General features: G+C 38.4%; 1 protein-coding gene across 17 annotated transcripts in view; it reads right to left on the bottom strand.

The window, feature by feature from the left end:
* The window catches only part of ERC2 (ELKS/RAB6-interacting/CAST family member 2), a 404,176-nt gene extending 381,611 nt beyond the window's left edge, over window positions 1-22,565 (bottom strand). For 4 of the 17 annotated variants that reach the window (XR_003962561.4, XR_003962563.4, XR_003962564.4 and 1 more), the window contains exons 1-2: window positions 22,102-22,541; window positions 8,940-9,739 (exon numbers count right to left, since the gene is read on the bottom strand). Coding sequence is in view for 1 of the 17 variants with exons in the window: in XM_030283350.4 (XP_030139210.1) it covers window positions 8,940-9,596 (657 nt within the window). In the remaining 16 variants the exon portion in view is untranslated. Of the gene's footprint in view, window positions 1-8,939; window positions 9,740-21,185; window positions 21,352-22,101 lie in introns of those variants that run through there. The other 13 variants (XR_003962569.4, XR_003962570.4, XR_003962573.4 and 10 more) reach the window with 8 other exon arrangements.
* Between the last annotated feature and the right edge of the window lie 570 nt (window positions 22,566-23,135).

Here is a 23,135-nt window from a genome sequence, read left to right as displayed (position 1 = left end):
CTAGAAAAACTTGGGAACATAATTTCATTTTCAAATACAGTGTGAGACCGCTATGATACCAAAAAAAAAAAAAAAAAAAAAAGGAGACCCTCTAGATGAAACAAGTAGGAAAAGTATATTCCTAAAGATAATTTCATTTTCTTGTAAATCTGCATCATCTTTCCTCCAGTTCTTGATTCCATGTTTAGCCATCAAGGCACCACTTCTCTACACAGTGAGGCAATGCTTTACACAAGACCTGAACAGGACAATGTCCTCACCCTATTTAGCACAGGATCACTGGTGTCTTCAGTTCATGTTTTTTTCTTACATCTATATATGTCTTTAAGGAAAAAAAAATACCTTCTCTAACATGTTACTTACAAATATTTTTCCTTGGAGTTTGCCTGACTGCACTGCTTGTTAATTCTGCAGTGCTGCAGCCAGGACAGTGCAGTGCATTCAGGCGGAAAAGTCTACCACCAGTGTCCTTATCTAATTACTCAAATTCTCAGTCTGACAGTTCTCCCTCTTCAGGGGATGAGTTGCCTGAACAGGATGAAGAATGCCTGGTTTTGCTTTCTTCAGCAACTTCTATGTTTTCTACTCCTTAGCCCTCTCCTCCCTTCCTTTACTGCACCACAGAATCTGAAGACAAAAATATCTCTCAAGTGTAAGGAAAGTACCAGATTGTCCATACACAATTATGCAACTTATTCATTCCATATTTCAACCAAACTAAGAATGTACAAGTTATGTTATAAATAGAAAAATTAAGATACTAAAATTAAATAATATAAAACCAAAATAAATTTTATCCACCAGAGGGTGACATAGGAAGCAGTGGTTGTTAACCAATGGTGAAAAACATGCTAAATCACTCTTGCTAACAAAACTTACACCAGCATGCAACCCAATGTGCTTCTGAAAACAAATTTTTTAGGAAGAACTTCAGATTTCCAGAGTATTGTAGTATCATTCCAGTGGGATATTGTAATTTTCATTAGCGTTAATTATCAGAAATATTCAAGATTGTGGGTTTATTTTGGATTTTTTTGATACATATTAGAAGAGATAAGACAATATAATATGTACCTAAGGGTATTCATGTTCATAGCAAACTCACTATAAACAGCAATAATTTTTCAATAGGTAGCACATAGCTGTGCTGACAAGAAGGTGCATTTTCAGAATGATGTGGAAAGAATTCTGGCTTCCAAATAAAGGGTAATTGGGAATTTTGATTTCTCTCAAGATACAGCTTAGTTTCTGTCCCTCAGGTAAGAAATCTAGTGACCATTTAATGCAAAACAGTGTGATTATCAAAACTCAAGTATAATTTCTTAATGTATATATGTGCATAATTACTTATACACATCAATAGAAAGCAGGCTTTTATTACAGACATGTTGATTGCAAACAGTGATTCTTCAAGTTTGGATTGACACATTTTATTTATGTTTTGGTTTATCATTATTTAAATATAAGCCACTAGTTCATAGCCACCTTCCAGAGTATCCAAAGGGAATATTATACCACAATATTCAGGCATTTCTTCACTAAATTGACCATTAGGCTTTACCAGTAACCAGGTACCTGTAAGTTGATGACACACACAAGAAAAAGTTCACACTAACAGGACTATTCTTTCAGCCTTTTTACCTAAAATTGCAAAAGCTATATGTCCATTTACACAGTTTAATTCAAAATACAGGGGAAAGATCTAATTTTGAAAGCACAGCTCCCTGCCTCTGTCTGTGATTCTCTCAATTTAAATGCAGGGGTTTGCAGCGAGACTTGCACTGTATACAAGCAATGCTGTAGTCAATTAAATGGAAACTTGAGTGAGTTCAAAAAGCAGGCCTTGTTTTAGTGTTTGCTGCTCCTCTGAAGCTGCGCCCCAACATGTGTTATGCTTTTCCTGTAGGTTCTGCTGACCTTGGCTTTTCTTCTACACCAACATCATGTGATGAGACCCCACCCTCTCATTCAATTATAGATGAGACTGGAATGCAGACCTTACAAGACCTTAGCATTCTCTGCATCTCTAACACTGAAATATTCATATTGATTTGCCTCAGGATTTTCCTTTTGGCAAACTCATCATTTATTCCTTTTCCTTGGGGGTACAAACAGTACTTACATGAAGTCTACTGCTTTTTTTTTAATATGCATTTTGTTAGCTTTTTTGTCATCTTCCAACACCAAGAGTAAGAGCAATAACTATCCTGTGGCATATGCTTAAGTAAATTCAAAGTAAATATTTTCCCCATTCCACAGGCCAAATATTCTAAAATTAGTAGATTCAAATTACTTATTTGCTCCTGCCACAAGCAATCCAACTTGAACCAAAGTTATCCTTTATAAAATATGCCAAGGGTTTCTGAATCCTAGTTTCTTTACCAACTCAGCTGACAGATACTCCAATAAATTCAAGTAACAAATATTATCTTGCTGCTAACAGCTTTAACGAGGGACTCACTAGCACCAGGGAATACACAGTTCCAAAGTCAGGAATGCCAGACACCTTCAATAGAGCAAATGAAAAACAGTCCAAATCTGAGCCTGCATAACCCCCAGACACAAAAACTCAGAAGAAAATTGACCAACACGTTAACTCACCATCACAACATTGCCATCTGAAATGCATCTTAGGAATCTTAGGAATTCAGGAATATAAACAGAGAAGAGGAAGCTTAGGAAGTGCCCAAAAGGGTGTAATTTATTATTACTATCCTTTCCAATCTACCACTAATGTGATACAGTTTTCATACAGCATAAGCTATTAGTTTCTACTTTTTAATGTATACATGAATACTACTATCTAAACCAGAATAGCACCAAAAAGCTTCAGGTTACAGTGTCACATTTCTATTATTAATTTTTCTAGCTCAGTATCTTGCCAAACTTTGAGACAGAGGGTCTCAAAAGGTTAAAGGTAACTAAATTCCCTTATTCACCCTCAAGCTCTTTCAAGTTATTACTCCATCAAAATTTCCTTGGTTGTCTGTAGTCTCATGGCCCCCTCCTTATCAAATTCAACTCCCCAGCAGAGCTAGGAGCCTTTGCTCCTCATCAGTAACAAAATCAGAAGGCAACACACACCCTTCTGGCACAGCTTATTCACTGTTCCTCACCAATCACACACATCCCTCCTCAGCACAACAGTCCTGCTGTTTTGGCCTCTTCCCATTTCACAGACATTATTATTTTGAATGTAGTATAAAATCCACTGATATCATTCTGCTTTGCTATTCAGATAATGACCATTTGATCTATCCCATGTGGTTAAATGCTTAAGCACTTTGTCGCATCTAATAAACACAGTAAAGAAGAATATTTTGCACTTACCTAAATTGCCATCAATGTACATGAGTTTAAATGAACAAAACAAAAGTGGAAACATGCAAAATAAAGTTAAAATCAACAAGTATGCATGCAGCTCAAGACAATTTTTTTTTTTTTTAAGCTGGAGAAAGCAGGAAAAAACAGTACAGTGAAAAACAAAACAAGGTGAATGGGTATGATGAACCTACTGGCTTTACAGAATCATCCTAAAACATCTTAAGAAGCTTTCACTGGTTGTAAATACTATATTAAAATTTGATATTGGAAGTATTTTTTCTTGAAGAGCCTCATTTAGTAAAAATACAGCCAATTTCTTTTTTAAGATTATTAATATGAAAACTTATCTCAGGTAGCATAGTAAACCACAAACAACATTTCCATTCCTCAGGTTCCTAGCTTTGCATTGTGTAACCATGTACTTCATTAATATTCACAATAAGCTTCGAAATCCCTGCTGTTTCAGACATTTACACAATCAGGTGGGCTGAAAAATATTTATACCCCAAAAAATCCTCCTCTGACCACAACTGGTATTAACAAACAATGAAAGGTCCTTTCCAACCAGTAATCAAGTGCATACTTTGACCCATTGAGGAAGGCAATACCCATCTGTAAATTCACACTAAATACCCAAGTGCTGGCAACTGCCTGCACATTCCACTACCAATGAACCTACAAGAATTTTAAAGGGCATAAACAAAATATCTAAAAAAAATTTTAATAATGTATACCTTAGCCTAATCAATATTTTATTAGGAACATAGTTTAATTAGTACAGAGAAGGGAAATACCATTTTAGAATATTTGTTAGCATATTTTCTCTTATTGTTCTATTTAGATACTTGTCATGAATCAAAGTGAAAATGAAGAGCACATTGTGAAGTATCATTGAGCTACTCACTAAGTTCTAAACTCATGAATACACATTCCCTTCTTTACTGATTATTTTATCAGCTCTATTCTGCTAATTGCAGCATCTGAGTTATTCCCATTGCTATAGATGGACAAAAGTTACTCAGAGAAACTATTTCAAGCAAATTTTTTATTCAAAACTATAAGCCTCAGAGGAACTGCTCACTATCCTTTTTATCCTCTCTCCATCTCATTAATGAGAAGTAAATTCCTGCAGTATCAGGATAGGAACTAAACTTCAAAAGATCAAAATTCGTAATGTGTTCTCAAAGAGCACATTAAGTCAATTAAAATTACCTGGTTTTTTGTAAGGGAAAAAAGGATCATGCTTATCCATTTATTTCCAATATAACCATGCCATGCCTGAAAAAGAGCTACTGTTTATGGCATAGTGTCCATTATGTATTCATTATGTAGTATTAAATTATTACATTTTTAAGTAAGTAAAACTGGCCTTATTTTGTGCAATAGGGCTTAATAGGCATTTTACAAAATATCACAGTGATTCAGTTTTTGCAGTGTCATAAAAGCAGCATATAAACTGATAAATATTAATATATTGTATTAGAAGCAGCTAATCCAAACCAATAAATTAGTTCTCCCCTCTTGACAGGCAGGCAACAACCTTGAATAATTGAATCATGTCTTGTGTCTTCCCAGCACTTCCCACCTCATGGCCTTCTGCTCTCCACTGAAACCTTCCAGGCTAACTCTCATATACATTGCACATGATTAGAAACTTCTAATCAAGCCAGATTAGAGAGATTAACTATCTACCTAGGGGAAAAAAGCAAAATCTCTGTTTGAGACATTGTAAATGGATGATCCCAAGATGAAGAGCTACGTTAAATAGTTAAAAACATGTAGAGTACTTCCTGCCCCTATGTATACCAACACATATATAAAATAACTCCAGTTATGCTGTTAGAAAATATCACAAAGAATATGAAGAACAAAAGCCAACTAAATGTGGGCTGTGATATTAAAGTACAGGTGCTGAAAGCATACACTTTCAGAGGTAACTTTCAAAAGAAAAACAGGAATGTCCAAGTTACTGTCCATAAACTTCCTCATGGATCTCCTTCTATTTCCAAAAGGTTGAATTTTATCAGTTTCCCTGTTGAAACAGACTCTAATATTTCAAACTAATTCACTTATTTGGCAAATTTATTTTCATTTATAATCCTACTTTCCAGGATGTTTTTAAGCCTTCCCAACCTTGCCATTATCTGGATGCATAACAGATCCATTCTTGAGGACACTGATGAAAGCCTCAAGTACACAACAGATCCCCACCAGAGCCTACTGGAAACACTTCCAATTTCACCATGAATCACTGATTATTACATTTTTACATAGGCTTCCAATCAAATACTTCTCCATGTAGTAGCAATTTCCTGTCATGTGCTTCCCACCAACTCACTAAAGGGAAATCTTTTGAGACAAAGTTTTCTCAATATCAATATGTTGCTACTGCTCTTCCATAATGCATAATGTATGTTTTCCTGTCATCCAAGACAAATCAGTTGTCTTTGGCATTATTTTTGATAACTCCATATTGGGTGTTAATGTAGTTTCCCTCTCTATATTTAGAAATAGCTGATGATTTTTTAAAATACAGCTTCCAAATAATTCTTTGGGTTTTGCAATATTTTTTTCAGAAACTACTATAAAAATATGAAGCATATTTCATTCTCTCATTTCACTTTTTTGGCAGGAAGATTTGCGCTTCCCCAGTCTCCTGAGAGATCCCAAACTTTGCTAAGAGACTCAGAAATCCAGGCAGGGTCACTTTCATCATGGACAGCCAATGTGAAAACACTTTTTAGTGTTTCAGTGTGAAACAATTCCATTTTTAAGAAAGTTTTATAAGCAAGTAAACCTCAGACACACAAGGACAGACTGACCACTTTTAGGATAGATGTGATAGAGCACATCACCTTTTTTGTTCTTTAAAATTACAGCTTTTTGATAATTCTAATTTAAATTAATTGTTTGAAAGAATCCATAGCCTCCTGAATAAGAGTGACAAACAAACTGACACAGCCAGCTTGGGCTTCCAGAGCCATTCCTTCAGAAAGGCTCCTCTCCAAATGCTTACAAGAAAAGTAAGCAGCAGTTACACAAGAGCATGGGTACTTTTGTACACAATTATTTGATTACAAGAGAGGAAATAGCAGAAACACATGGTTGACTCCTAAAACCAACAGAAGGTCCCTAGAGTTTTGCTGGAACCTGCGGCTGGGGTTTGTGCTGACTGACACTTCCTGAGTAGCCCAAAGAATAGGGTGATCAGTATGATGACTGATTTTCCTCATAGTGTTTGGTTATTCAGGGCAATAAAGACAAAAACCAAATGCAAAGAAGAATTTTATATGACTAAGCAAATAGTCAGAGGCTGGCAGATGAAATTCAGGGAGATAAAAGTGACACACAAGTGAAAAAAATCCCACCTTTAAGCATAATAAACTGGAATCTAAACTGGTTAGAATTAATGGTGAGGTTTTTACCAGCTATGATAATATTTCTATTAAGATATTAGCTTAGTACTCAGTAGCAGCAAAAATAAAGGCATCCAAAACTGGAAAGAACAAAGTAATTGTTAGGAATGTCTGTGAGAGACATCCTGAATAAAAGGGCAAACGCTACAACATCAACACAACTCATTTTACACCCTATCAAAAATATCTTATGTTTTGGTCCCTTGCCTCAAAAAAAAAAAAAAAAAAAATCCCAAACATGTAATAGATCTGAAAAACATCATGTTACTATTTCACAAGGAATTATCACACATGGTAAGACACTCCTGTCTGGAAAAGAGCTGAGGGAAGGATGTGATGATGGCACTGTAAAGTCCTAAGTGGCACTGAGACTGGCACCAGACATCAATTATTTACTGCTTCTTTCAGTACAAGGAGCAGGAAATCCTAGCAAAAGCAGCCAAAGTCTAGTGCAAAACCAAATGAAAACAGTGGTTTCTCACAGGTAGGTTAGGCTAGAAGAGCCTGTGGACACTGGCATTTTAAACAGGTTCAAAAAGTAACTGTCTGAATTTAGAGTTCACTGAGTTATGAAGCACAAAGAAACAGCAGCTGGGTCACGAGGAGCACTCTCTGGGGATACCACTGTACTGCTTGTCCTCTTCTGTGAATGTTCGGACACTTAGCAATGGAATAGAGCTACCCAATGTCTGTGTATTATAGAGGGAGGATTCATGTTAAATATACACATAGGGCAAAATGGTTTTGTCAGGTTCGCTGTTACAGGAAGACAAGACAGTTTGTCAGAAAGATACAACATGAATGAACTCATAACTGAGTTACTAGTTTACTTTTCCTCAAGATAAGCAAAACTAGCTTTTAGGGAGAAAAACCAAAACAGAACCTCATTGGTGCATGACAAAGTCTCTTAACACCAGATTCAAATGTCAGTATAAGATATTAATGTGACATTTCCATAAGAAACACAGTCTATTTCTCCCCCTAAGGTGACACCAACTACCACCATTAAAGTATCTAACCAACGAAATTTTTGAAAAACAGAACCTCCACTATGAATCTTTTTGTTAATATTGGTTCTAGCAGCATCCTAGTGCATCTGCTATAAATAAATAATCAGCAACTCCTATCGTCAGTCTGGATACAAAAGTTATACAAGACAGTAATAAATGAATTCATTGGACTGAATTCCTGATGACAACCCAGCCAGTTTCCCACTGAAGAAACTGGTCACAGATTTGCCAGCTCTGTAGATATTTAGGTTCATGACATGCCTAAAGGTGGAAAGTTTGCTGAGAAGCTCTAATTGATCACAAACTTAGAAGTAAATTAAAAATCTCAGTTGTTGCTGCCTGCCAGCAAAGAAGTTTAGATTTGGAATCTGGAAGTGAGAGAAACACAGGACTGTGTTTTTGTCTGGGGAAAGTTAACAGATGGTCTAAAAAGGAGCAGCTTTAAAATAAGACCAGAAGCCAAAAAGTGTGTGGAACAAGGAAGGATATTTTTTTTTATCTATTCTGTGCTGTTGTTTCATATAGTTTTGTATATACAGCTGTATATTTGATATAGCAAAGTCTCAAATTTGACTTCACAGATTTATCCACCCAGACTAAAATATTTGAATCTTTTTATAACTTCAGGAACATAATGTTACAATGTGAGTAGAAGTATTTGAAATACATATTTACAAGATACTCATTTACTACAATGCAGGTCTCTGAAATGTTACTGAAAACTTCATTCTGTAATGCAGAAGTACAGAAAGCTGAATATGAGGATTTATCTTCTTTTAACTTTAAAACTGTTAACTCCCTGTACAGCTTAAACAAAATATGCCTCTGGATATTTATTTACATTTCTTCAAAAGTGGCTCATTTACCTCTTCAGAAAATGCTGCCAAGACAACATTTAGACAGTTGCAACAAAATCCCTAGAGAAAGTTTCAAACATAAGAGAAAGGGTAACAACAATTATTTTATCCATCTAAAATGTGAAGGGATGCTGCATGAAGGAAATTATAACCTGCATTTAGATTCTTATTAGTGTGCTTTCCTGCAGTTTAGCAGTCAGGAGCAGATATACCAAGATATAAAAATCTTGTGGAAAATATCAAACTTGTGCCAGGACTGGATACAGTACCAAAAGCAAAACATCAAGTGCTAGGTTGTAAATCAAGACAAAGAAACTTTCATAATTACTTACCTGATTTTCTTCATGGGAAACTCTCATCTGTTCTTTAAGAACTGACATTCTGGCTGCTTCTTCTTTCCTCAATACTCTCTCTTTCTTTAGCTCAGGACTCCAGAAAGTTTTGATGCTGTTCATAGAGGACCCCAGCTTGCTGTCCTTAATGTCCAGTTCTTTTCTGAGAAGGTCATTCTCCCTCTGTAGATCCTTAAGCTGAGCCTGCAGATCTAACATGGTGCTATCCCTAACCTGTCTCAGCATGGAAGGAACCTGGTGGTGGTGGTGGTGTGAGGATGTGGTCAGCCCTCCGTGCTGGTCAGTGTAAGAAAGGACATCTGTATGTGACAGTCCAGCAGAAGCGATATTGGGGCTGCTCCCCATGGCTGTGACTCGGCCACCATACACAGCTCGATTTGTAGCCCTTCCAAGAGTCATTGTGCCCTTTGGGAAAGTAGTAGAAGCTACACCCTCGTGGTCACTCAGGTACATTGGTCCAGATGTTGCATAGGCTGCGTTAAGGGACTGGATGTTCTCCATGGACAACGTCTTCCCTGTGCCCCCTCCTCCCCCGCTGCTGGTTCGCCTGTGGCCCAGGCGAGGGGACCTCGGCAAGCGGGGAGACCTGGAGGGACTTCCTTCCAAGTTGCTGATTGTTCTTGCACTTCCATACATTTTTCTTCTACTTTGAGGTACTATTTAGTAAGAAACTAGTAACACTAAAGTTGAATGTTAAATTAATAATTCCGGCTAGAAATAGGGGCAGTTTCACTGCATTCTTCCAGTAGGCAAAATCTGGTTTTCCTCCCAAGACAGACCTGAAAAATAAATATTATAAGGTTAAGTCTTTATTTTGGAAAATAAACTTATAAATAACCACCATATATCAGAAAAAACAACTTCCCAGGATAATAACTACAAAAATAAAATCTGCTATACATTTTATACCTAGGATGATTAGTTTAAAATGCATTTTCAAACTAATTTCAATCAAAATAAAACCCCTAATTTCTTTCTTGCTAGAAAACTTCAACCTAAAGCTTGTTAAACTAAGTTGGAATGAACAACATGGGCCCAATAACATACCTTAGCTGCTATGTCAATGGACTTAAATGACTGACAATATGAAATTTATATTAAGAAAAATATTGTTGGCATAAAGAACTACCCTCTTAAAGCCTCCAGAATTCATTCCCAAGGCACACAGATATAAAAGAATCTTGTTGATTTACTTTTTCAAGTTTTGGCATTTTAACATCACTGTCCACATCTGCCCCTCTTTTCAGCTGTCATGCAGCATTCAAGAGATGACCCACAGCTTCTTCCACCACAAGAACCTGTGCAGCTTTTCTGCCATCTCAACTTCAACACATTAACCAATTAAAAAAAAACTTCTCATCATGGTGACTGGGGCAATGCAACTGGTAATCCTGATTCTCAAGCGCCAGCCATCCTCTGGCCAAATAAGTCAGCAAGCCCTCTGAGAAATCCATCCTTGTATCTTTCTAGTTTCCTGAAATAGTTCTGTAGTTCCTTCATAGACAAATCTCCCATGAGACTGGAGCTGAAGATCACTTTCCTTCCACGAGCTCCTGGCAGATCCTGAGCAAAAGCAACAAAGCTTCAAAATTGACAGAATTCGCTCCACCCTCTTGCTCACACAAAAAACACAAACACCCCATAAAAAACACTACACTCCGGTCTGGTGAAGAAACAATACTGCTGGCAGGAAATGCCAGTGTCAATTTAAACAGCACACAATAAAATATTCCTAAATACAGTAGATATGATACACGGCCAGGTGGTGGGGTTGGGTACAAATTTGTTGAGCCTCAGAAGCAGAGGTACAGAATATTGTATCTTATGTCCATACTTTTTTCTTTTCAGTCTGATAAATCAATACATTTCTTGCTTAGAGTTACTTAATAACTTACTTAGCCTTCTGTTTATGTCTCTGATATATATTTTTAGGTATTTGTTTTGTCTTTTAGAGCTTATTAGTTGTGGTCTTTTCTCAACTTGTGTGAAGTTTTGGAAGTTCTTAGCTCGTATCAGAGAACACTTATCTTGCTTAGCACTCCAGTGCTTACCACTGAGCTCTACTGAAAAAAGGATCCTCATTCCTTATCCAAAGGGAAGCTAATTTCTCACTGAACTTCTTAAAACAATGTTCAAATGCTGACTGAACATTGTAACTTCCATAAGCTTGGGAAAATTCTGAAAGCAACAGGAAAAGAGAAGCAAAACACCATCAACCAGTGTTACTACCTACACAGCATTTCCAATTTCTTTTCCCCCTAGAAGTATTCAATCAAAACAGAGACCTCTGTGTTGTAAACACTAACACACTGATTATATGCTTGATTTTCTTACTTTTAATAGGCTGTTAAGGATAGGTCATAGACCAAAAGCTCAAAACCCTGACTTTAAAAAATTCTTAGGGCTTCTCCACTTTCATTTGCAGTTTGTTACCATCTACAACCTGAATTATACAGACTGGCGTTCCTGCAAACACCTCAGAAAAAGGCAAGCACATGAAAATATGCTTTTTCAACATGTGCACTTCTTAAGAATAAAACTTCTTTATAGCTGTAAAGTCTCAGACACAGTAGAAGCCAGACACCATTGCTTATGAAAGAGGGGAGAAAAAGCACCAACATCATTTTCTGCTCTTCACTGTTTTTACATGGAGCCTTCCTAGCTTCAGGAAGATTTACTGTGTGTCTCAACACATCAGGAATTGGAGACACAAAGAAGAAGCATCAGCCTCAGGACCTCAACAACTGCCACACAGGTCATCATCTACTGCCTGGAGAAAGAGAGGAGAGAGCCCATCTTCCAACAGAACAAGCTGACAGAGCCATCCTAGCTGAACTTAGAGTGGACAGGTGAGATATAGACAGTTCTACTTTGAAACGTAAGTTTATTTTATATTGCTATTTTAATTGGACAGGGAGACAGAAATCCTAATACTCTCAAGTACTCTTTACTCTTTATTCTTTACCAAAGCTGTAGGTGTTGCAGTAGCCAGGACAAAGGAGGCACAAATGTCATATCCCCCTAAAACCTTCTCTGAGAAAAAAAGTCACCCATCTTCATGCAGTCTGGTAGGGACAGACTGCAGACCTACTACACACATTTTCCTATGAGAGTTGAGTTTTAAAATACAAATCAGCTTAGTACTAAGGAAAAAAAAAAAAACAAACAAGATGCTCACCTGCTTGGCTCAATATTTTCTTATTTTAAAGAAATGCCTTCAGTGTACATGATGTAAAATTAATCATTATAATAATGAGTTTATTATTCTGTATTACAAACAAAACTATATTTTATGTGGATCCTTTTAGGGTCCAGAAAATCAAGCATGCATTCTCAGCTGGGAGCAGGAGGACAGGCACTAGACACTTTGCCCCATGCTCTCATCAGCCTTGAAAACCCCAGCACACCTGACCCCATTCATGCCAGAGTGCCCCTAACACCTGTTACAACTCCAGCTTGCCTCATTCTCCACATTCCTGCCCCACCTGATCACCTGCATTCTGCACACAGCAACATCATGGGCTCACACTACCCACATGGCTGAAGTCTGACAAGCCATTTTGTCTTTTAGCTTTCTATTTTTTGAGAAACCTGGAGCATAGGATTCTAATAGGGATGCTACTAGAATACCTCACTCAATTTAGTTTCCAAATCCTTACTTCTACATTTAATATAATTACAGAGTTTGCTTGAAATACCGTATACACAGCACCCTGTAAGCTCTGATTTTCACTGGTTACACGCTCTTACATGCTGAGGATGATTTAGGCTTTTAGTGTCCCCTCCTGTGGCCTGAATCACCTAGTCAGCAGGAAGTTTGGGTATCAGCCAAACACTTAATAGCTGTGCACAACTACTTGCCAATATTAACATTGAGCCAAGAGCTCAAACATTTGTAAAAGTACCAAAAGCTTTAAGGTAACCTCTTATTTCGAGCTTACCTCCCCAAACAATATATGGTGACAGTCAAGCGCAGAAATTATCAATCCAATTGCAAACTGTCTAAAGTAGTTTAGTACCATACAGCTCCCCACATATAAACTAAAAGAAGCAAAAGAGGAAAAAAAAAAAGATTCTGTAGAACACAATGCTCGTATTTTCTCTGCCAGGACTGCACTTTGAGGCACCACAAAAGGAAGGAGATTGACAGAAAAAAATCTGTTCCATAAAAGCAGGTCCTAGCAAACAATGATTTCTTTCTTTTGATAACATTTTTTAAATACTCTCATTTTAAACACAACATCTCCGTATACAGAAGACCAGGAACACGTGTGTATTAAAAGTAGTGACTAAGAGTCAGAAATATTTCTAGCACTTTCTTCTGTTTTACCTAGGTTTTCTACTGCTTTCATAGTGGCACAATACATTCTCACAGCAGAAAATATTCTTTTCTTCACATTTTTTTTCCTATCAGTGCTGATGTAAAAGAAAAAAAAAGGCAGCTAGTTGATATAAACTAGATACAGAAAACCCAAATCTGTTGTAGAGTATCCTTCCTTTCTTCATTAATCTGAGTGAGCAGCCTAGCACATCATCTTTTAATAAAGTAAAAAAAAAATTATATATATATATATATATATATATAAAATACAATGCTCTTCATATGGTGTTAGCACAAGACCAGCAGGCTGACCAAGTAACTTTTTCGCCCCCACATTTTTTTTAATCCGAAAAAGGAAATAATCCATTTCTTCCTGCTACCCTACTATTCCTTACAAGTTTGAAAAGCAAAGGGTATATGACAATTTCAAAAGCAACATTTTCATTCAGGTTGCTTATAGTGTCCTAAATCTGCATTTCTTATGCAAATTTAAGATTTACTACAGTCTGCACAGTACATTTCTTTTTACTAGTAACAGACATCAATTTATTCCCTCTCTTGTAGCTTGTTGCAAAAATTACACATATGTAGTTGTAAATAAAGTTAGTTCCAAAGCCTGTTTTAATCTTGTGAGCTGCTCATGTCCCTGAACTCCCATCAGTGCTTCGTGGAAGAACTGGCATTTATCACCTCATAGGAACAGCTCACAACAGGCCTGCCTGCCTTTCATTTCTCTTTCACACAGAAGAAAATATGAAGGCAAAAGTAGGAGTGGCTGCTTAATATGCATCTAAAGACATATATGGCAAATAAAGTTGTCAGGCATTCTAATGCTGTCAGGTGCAGTGACAGCAATGAATACTTGTCATGCAATCAGGAAACTCCACCAATTGAAATATTTGCTCAAAATGCCGTATTAAAAATATTGAAAAGCAAGCAGTTCTGACACCATTATCAGGACTGTCAATTATATTACTCTCAAATATACTTAAGTGAAGGGTCAACAATACATTTTTAACTCTTTTATACAAGTTTCATGGGTTTAAAACAAGCCTAGTGTTCAAGAAAGGTGCATTTCCTTCAAAGCATTTTATTTTATTATAATGTTTGAGACATTATAATTGTTTTAAAACATCATAATAGTTACAATTAGGCTTTAAATAATATAAGTAATATTTAAACTCTGCCAGTTGGCATCTCCATTGTTTTATAACTTTTAAGTTAGGTCTCTTTGTTGCTCAAACTCTTAACATTTTATCTCTAACACTTGCATTAAAATGATTATTTCCTGCAGTCCTGCATGTGACAAGTCTTCCTGGGGTTTCTAAGATACTTAAGGAAGGTGAGAAATTTCAAGTTTGTTTCATCTGATTTTTCTGATTTTATGTAAGATATTAAAGGCCTGAAAATTGAACATTAAATAAAAAAAAAAAAAAAAAAGGCTTCTACAAGCCAAGCAAAGGCAGAACCATCATATCTAATTGTAATTGTTATGCCAGAGAACACACTGTATCTTTGTAAAAAGCTATAGGACAGCCTATCTGCCGGGTCTTGGCAAACACAGCCACGTAGAGTCTGTAGAAGTTACCTGCCAGTGCTGAGCTTTTCTCACTATCCAGTCCCTTCTGATTTCACAGTCACCGCCCAGATGCAGGGATGTTTAGGGTTACCCTTTATTTAAACTATGAAGCACAAGCACCAACAGTGGTGTGAAGAGCTCCAGAGTGCAGAGTAAAACACCTCAGCTGTGACTGTAGCTCCCAGTCCCACACTCACTATGTCACTGTTTTGCTGCCCATCTGCTCTCTGCAGCTCTTAACATTGGCATTCTATTTTTTATTGATGGGTGGGAGGGTGGGTGGTGTGAATCACAAGCAACAAGGGATAGAAACACATAAATTCCAAAACAGTGCTTGTCCCTGCTCAGTTTTTTGGTTCTCAACTTTCCCACACCATAATGACATTCTCAGGATACACAGATATTTCTAAAGACCTGGCAAGCTTTTGGTTTTCCAGAGAAATATTTCCTAACACTTCAGTCCTTGCAGGTACGCTTGTATGCTAAATTCTGCACCCTAGTCTGTATTCATCATGCCTTCCATCCTGCAATTGTTATTCACTTGCCTTTTATTCCCTTCTCAATAAGAATTCTCATTTATCAATGCAAGCCTGCATTTACAAACTCCAGTATTTTATGGAGGATTATTCTAAGGCACTTGGTAAATCAGGTAAACAGTACTTTACATTTAATGACTATTTAAAAAAAACAACAATCACACATCTTGAATTTTTACTAAAACAGTCTCCTTTGGGGAAAAATAATAGAATGTAAAAGTACACAACATTCTTCAGGATTACTTGAAAGTTATGCCTAATTATTAGCATAGTTATGCTTTGCTTTTGTCAGCAGCTACCTAATGTGGATGACTAAATTTACAGAAAGACAGCTATAGACTGATTTGTCCTTTGAGAAGGTAAAGCTTAAAAATAAGCATGATTTAAGAAAACCTAAGAGTTTCCTAGGAGAAGCCATAAAGACCAGACTTTCTGTCATTCCTGTAGTATCCGCATTTATACCAATTCTTTAAAACAAAAAAGTTGCTCAGCTAGTAATATATATATTAAATGCATATTAAAGACTACATTCATTTTAGTAAAATAACCTAAGAATGAAAATAGTGTAAAAGGAAATTGACCAAGTTCATAGTCTGACCTGTAAATTTGTCTATTTTCACATTAAGTATGCTTTAAAATAGTCTGTCATTTACAATTATGTCATACTTTTAATTTTAAGATGCATTTATAGCTCTTAATGGTTTAGAAACCAACTCCCACCCAATGGAGTACTTTGAATTCAATACAGCTAGTCTCATGAATGTTACTAAACACGGGCTTACACATTTGCAAGATAAAGCTATATTTTTCTTTTTTTGCTACAAAGCTTCCATTCTCTGTAAAAAGGCAACAAAATAGTCATAGGATCAGCTATTAAGACTGTGCAGCCTCCAGCAGTCTCTTAGAATACTTAAATACTGGGATATTTAGGAAGCTTCAAACTGCAAATCAAGAAGCATGTTCATGCATTCAGCATGCTTTGAAACCATCACAATGTAAAAACCTGTAGAACATCTCTCCTCTGTTGTCTGCTCAGATACAAGAGCATGCACGTTCCAGTGCCATGCCAAAGAAAAACTGGCTGTGCTTCAGCCACGTCAGATCAAAGCTGTCCAAGGAACTTACAGGCAATGCAAGTGATTTAGCAGATTAGATTTCATCATAGAATCAGCATCCTGGAACCATTAGAAGACATTGCACTTCAGGAATTGCCTTTTTATTTATTTATTTGTTCACCAAAATATTTGAAGAGTTTGCCAAGCACTTGGTGGCTGGCTCATAATTTCACAGCACAGCCCAATCTGCCCTATTTGGGCTCACACTCAGCTAAGCAAGTGCAAATTTTAAGTCCTCACAGGCACCTGACTTAACATTTGAAGTTGATGACAGATGTTATTGTAACTGTTTCCTTAAGAAAAAAAAAAAAAAACAAATGGTTTGTGCAGATTTCAAATGAGGTCTATAAATGAAAGCTGAGGTACATCATGACTGCCAAGACTCAGCTATCAAAAATAAACTTGCTGTACACAGCAAACTGTCTTCCAGAGAAGCATGGGTACTCCAGAGAGTACCCATTTCTTCCACTGTTATTGGACATAGGTAAACAAAAAGAACTGTGCTTTATTTACCAGGACATATTTGTCCACTAATCTGAATTGTTCAAAGAACATAAGTGGTAAGAACTGCATTTCAGCAATATATCTTGAGGGAAAGAATGCACTACAGAAAACTGTTTAAGTCAAAAGCCTCACCATCACAGAAATAACACAGACCTGTGCTGTTTTATAAAGCAATTAAATAATTCAGACACTGCATGTGCCAAGAGATAATGAAATATATATCTAAGCAGATTACCAGTAAATTAATTCCACTGACCATGAAAACTGTTTAGATAACACTGAAAACTTAAGGGGCAGCAGTAAAATTTCTAACAAGACAACTCATATTTGACAAAGAAAAACCAGTTCCTGAGAATTCAAGTACTATGGCCTCCAAGTCTTGCAATGAAACAACCCAAACATACCAAACAATGTAACCACAAGTACAGACATATTAAACCTCCATGAGGAATTGGAATGAAGTGACCAAGACGTGCAATGTATGGAGAAGATTATGTCTCATTAGTCAGCATCCCAAGTGATCTGAAGTATTCACTGGGAGGGAAACTGCCCCACACATTATCAATTCTCTTTTCAAAATGCACTTTTGGACTAAATTCAGAAATGGCAGAGATTTTTGTTACATTTCTTTCACTTCCTTCAAAATAAATTGCACATTGTATCCAAGTAAACAATGCTTTCTCCAGTGGCTTCCCATCCCAGCCCCACAGTACTTCCTGAAACTACAGTGTATCTTCTCAACACATACCTACACAATATATATTCATATATAAACACCACTTTCATCTATTCATTTCCTCTATTCAATGTCCCGTGTCATTTCTCACACAATGAGAGTTTAATCACTTTCAAAAACCTCTCAATTTTCGTAGAATTTAACTGCTAGATTCTACATCCGCACTGTGACTTCAGTTAGAGGAATGGGATAATGAGCAGGACAAACAGTGGGGAGTATTAGAAAAAAAAAAAAACAGTATTTACTGCAAGTGGGGTATTCCAACCAAATAAAAAATACAGTGATCATTAAAGAAGCCACATGGTAACGAGCCTGAAACATTTCCAGTGAATGCCAGTCCACAAGACTGTCTGAGTTTTTAAGATAGTCTAGAAACCAAGTATCACCTTTCAAAAATCTAATCTTAAATTTCACAGAAAAGCTCCAGCTTTGCTAAACATCCAAAATATTAAAGACTCCCACACACCCAATCACAACTTGAAATTGACATACACCTCAAATTCTTAGACACATTCTTCTGCTCTCCTAGAAGCACAGAAGTCCCAACTCTACCCATCTCCCTCACTATTCCCATTTTAAAGTAAAGGGACAGCACATCACCTGACCATTGCAAAGTCTAAATTTCTAATATCGTGAAGGAATTCCAAGTTTCTGTGAATAGAAATGGTGTGGCAGTAATGGAGCCTTATCCAGAGAAGTGCTAAAACACTTTTGCTCCTCCTCTCTTTTTTGGCAGAGCTCAGCACCTGAGACACTGTCCCTGAAAGGAGATGTGGTTCCTAATTGTTGCCATTACTTCAAAACAAAATCTGACTATTTAAGATATTCCAAAGCTGGGAATCTAAAATCATTAAATTAATGGTAAAAATCCCTGAAATCAACTGCTAAGAAAGCAACAACAAAATTTAAATTCCACAATGCTAATTCATCAGACACCCACATTTTCTCACACAAACATTGGATATCTGTGCTTACAAAAGCCCTTGGACCTGCACAAGTAGTCAACTCCTGCTTTCCAAGCAAACAGGTGGGGGTTTTTTGCATCTTACATATAAGCAGTAACAAACTAACATAAGTCTGTTTCACTTGGTTTCAGAAAGACTGTAAAATATTGTTTCTTTCTATAAAATACTTTACATCTTTAAAAAGGGACTAAAACCAAAATACTCCAGAATAACATTTCACTGATGTTTCTGCTGATATGTCTTTGTATTTCCTTAATGTCCAAGTACCACTCAGAAGAAGCAGCACTACACAAGCACTACACAGTTCATTTTCAGAATTTAGTTTCAATATAACCCTGAAAAAGAAATTACAAAGTCAGTTTACTTTCAGATAGCTCTTACCCTTTTGCCAGGACTTAACAGAAAATATAAGCTGGTGTTAGTGTTGCAAAATATAAATAGAGGCAAGCTCATCATTGCTGAGCACATATGAGATCATTCAAAAACTAAGACTTACATCACAGAAATAATTTAACACAATCCTCAAACAAACAAAAAAAATCACAGCAAAGAGGGGTCACATAATAATTTTTAAAAAATCTGTATCAGAGTAATATTTTCTAGGTGGATTTAACTAAGATCCTCCATATATATATCTCCCAGGCATTAAAAACTAAATTAAACAGATGATAACAAATGCATCATAGCGGATAAAAATATAATAAACACCCTAAGAGATACAGGTGGGGGAACATATGTGGTCTTTGGTAGTGATACACAGGCTGGTTGCCTCACCCTCTTTGAGGGGTGAACAACCCACTCTTTTTTCTTAGTCATCCTTCAAAGGTCAGTAACAATCATCTTTCTAAAGCAAAAGAAAAAATATCACCTTGAGCACGCTTATACAAAAACACATGCTGAATAGATAATTCTCTAAGTATCACACATATTTGACATTCTAAAATGGTTGCATGTGTTCTTTTGGTATTTGGCTGCTAAGAATAAGGCCCACACCTTTCTACAGCCTTCAGAGCAGGTAAGGAATAGCAGGAGGGACCGGCATGGACAATGGATCTCACGCTACCATCCGCCAGAATTTGACTAGCAGTAGATTAGAGGAGCTGAAGAACCACCACAGGATAAGAGGCAGCAAGATGGGTCTCCTCCAAATGCTGGCAAACCACAAGAGCAAGGATAATGAGTCTAATAAGGCACTCAAACACTAACCAAGACATTTCTCAGTTCTTAAGTGGAAGATTTACCCCAGCCTGGGTGTTCTCATAAAACACAGGATGGGGTTTCTCCATAGTTCAAAGGTGTGGTTGCAACCTGAGCTGGACAGCCATAAACCCCAGGGACTGCCCTTATCTCAGTGAGCCTTTGGAAGAAGAAATTATGTTCCCTTCACTCACTGGACAGACAGTCTCTCCCTCCCAGATTCCTCTAGGAAAAGTGAAAATGCTAACTCACCTTGATGCCTTTGAAAGCCATTTTACACAGAGCTTTCAAACAAAAATAACAGCAGTAAAAATGCTTCCTTTAAGGCACTGAGGAGATGGGGAGGCACTTTCACACACAGCCCTTAACACAGTCACCCACAAAGCCAAGGCTTGGACCGTACGTTTCTTCCATCAAGAAACTAAGAAAGCTTTTCCCACAAACACACTTCTTAAGGGACCTGGATATACCATTACACACTCTGCGTGTGCAGAAACAGATGCTTAAAGAAAAGGACCCTTTTCCTCCTGCTGCTGGGGGAAAGAAACTAACGGGGGATGGACATCTCCAGCACATGCGACCGCGAGGGGACTGCGGCTGAGGGAGCCTCGCCTGCTCGGCTGATGGTGGGGTTCTATGGCTGGCGTTTCCTTCACCTGAGCCACTGTGGGAGCGTTCGCCATGCCCCGCCCTTCCACGGGGACTGTCCGAGGCAATCCCCCGGCAGAGGGATTGGTTTGGGGTCCCCGTGGGGACGTGCAGCCCTGACACCTCTCGGAGCCGGGCGGGCGAGGCGGCCGGGCAGGGAGACTGGGAGAGCACGGCCCGAGGGTCCCCCCGCCCCGGGGCTGGGAAAGGGCCGCAGGAGGGCTCTCCCCGTGCCCCCAGCCAGGCTGTGGAGCTCTGCGATTCCCGGGGGAGGGAGGAAGGGAGGGAGGAGAGCGGCAGCGCATCCCCAGCATCTCCCCTCAGGGCAGGGCGGCGGGGCTGACACGGGGGATCCGCTCCGTCCTCGGCTTGGCGACGGGGAAACCAAGTGCCAGGGGCGAAGCGAGTTGATGGAGAGGAGCCTCCCTCCCTTCCCCGCCCTCCGAGGAGGGGGAGCCGAGCGGGGCCTGCGCCCGGCGCGGCTGCCGGGAAGGGGCCGCGTTCGAGGCGGCCGCCCTGGACACGCACGTGAGGATGGAGGTACAGGGATGGAAATAAAAACAAATCCCGAACGACAACAGCTGAGTGAAACCACTGATTTAGAAAGCCGAGCAGAAAACTAACCCTGGCAAGTAGGATTTGCCCTCCCCTTGGCTGCACTTATTGGCCGCGCTCGTGTGCAACGAGCTCGTGTCTGCCAATGCCAGTGGTCGGCCGGCGTGTCCATCACCAGGGGAAGAGCAATTCGCCGCTAAGGGAATAGATTCCCATCCATCCATCCATCACAAGGCTTAGCAGGTAGCCGCCTAGAAATCAATCACACACTGATTTAAAAAAAAAAAAAAAAATCCTTCTCTATCAAATTACTACTGTAATGCTCCCAGAAAAATATCTATGTATCCTTGGTAAACATAGGCGTGGACTTCATCACATCCATCACTTGTCCAGCCTAAAATTATCTTTTCTTAAAAAAAAAAAAAAAATTTAAACCCCAGTATCATAAATGAGGGACCCCAGTAAGTAGTCATTAATTATATAACTGAAAAATAATACCCTGTTAGCATCTGTTTCCATTTGCCAGCCACTAGAAGGGAGCAGAAATCTCTCACCTTTTTTCCTGACACGGTTTTTAAAACACCAAACATTATCCATTATTTAGGTCTAAAGCTACGAATTTCCACAAGTCATCTATTCTATTCTAGAAAACTTTAACAACAATAATATTTTTAAACACTAGGCACCAAAAAAAATTTTTAAAAACATATTAAAAATAGACTCATATGGCTGCTTTTAATAGAAATTGCAAGAGAGGTTTCTGGTTGACGATTCTGTAGGGAGAGGCACTCTGTTCCCAGAATAAGATGTGCACTTGGTCCCATTTATTACATTGTATTTCCAAAGCAATATAAAAAGGCTATTCTGCAAATTCATCTCTAGATTCAGCTATCAGACAGTTGTAAAAAGCAATATCCAGCATTTCCTTGATCACAGTAAATTTACAGTCATGCATCCCAGCCATATTCTTGTTCAAGCTTCTCACCTTTCAAATCATTGCATCTGCCTTTCGTCCTCACATGGATTTTACAACATCACGTTTAGCTGGCATCCCATTTGCGCGGAGGAAGGCGGCAGCAGGGAGAGCCGTAGCCGCGGAATTCTGCGAGGGGCTGAAGAGAAGGAACCTGCTGCAGTCGGGGGAGGCTCGTGTGCCCCTGTCCCTCGTCTTTCCGTCCCTCAGCGAGTCTCCCTCAGTCAGCTGCGAGCCCGGCTGTCTGGGCTGCCGGTCCCTGACTCAACATTCCCAGCATTCCCGAGGAGCCGGGGCTCCAGCGGCGCGGCTCGGAGCCGCCGGGGGCAGCAGCAGCGGCGGCCGCGCACGCACCGCAGCCCCGGTTCCTGCGAGCGTCTGGCTCTGTCCATTCATCGCCAGCCCGCGGGTTCCAGTCCCCACCCAGCTGCCAGCGTGTTACTCATTGTGAAACAGCCTAAAAATACACCTAGGTCTGCGTAAAACTGCAGAGGATAAATTGCCTTCTCGCCCCTCTTCACCGAAGGCCAGAAACGTTCACAGGCAGGTGCTTCAGAACATGATGTCTAAAAATCCGTTGCCATACGCATTTACATAAACAGAACAAACCCAGAAATCTGAACCCGTGTTTGGGCTGAAGTGCAGAAGAAATTAAGATGACATCCGTATTTGGGTTTTTTTTTTTTTTCAAAAAACAGTATGCAGGGGGAAAAAAACAAAACACATATTAGCTGCTATACAAAGCCTGAAAGCCTTTTTCATAAGAAAACTGCAAACTGCATTAAAAATTATTCCTGAGATTGTATTGCTTTTAATTAAGGGAAAACTAAAGAAACTTCTATAAACATCACTGGCTTCTCATCCTAAGAACAGAGGATTCTCTTTTTCCCTCTTTCCAATTCTTTTTAGTTTATCGGCTTTGTATACAATTATAAGTGACCACCTTCAGTCTTTAGCTTCAATGCACATTCATATCTTAGTCTACACAAAATTTCACAAACATATTTCATCTGTCTCCTCTTGATGTCATTGCCATAACAATGATT

The sequence above is a fragment of the Taeniopygia guttata genome, chromosome 12, assembly GCF_048771995.1.
Source record: "Taeniopygia guttata chromosome 12, bTaeGut7.mat, whole genome shotgun sequence".
Lineage (NCBI taxonomy): Eukaryota > Metazoa > Chordata > Aves > Passeriformes > Estrildidae > Taeniopygia > Taeniopygia guttata.
This window is presented reverse-complemented; position numbering and strand designations above follow the sequence as displayed.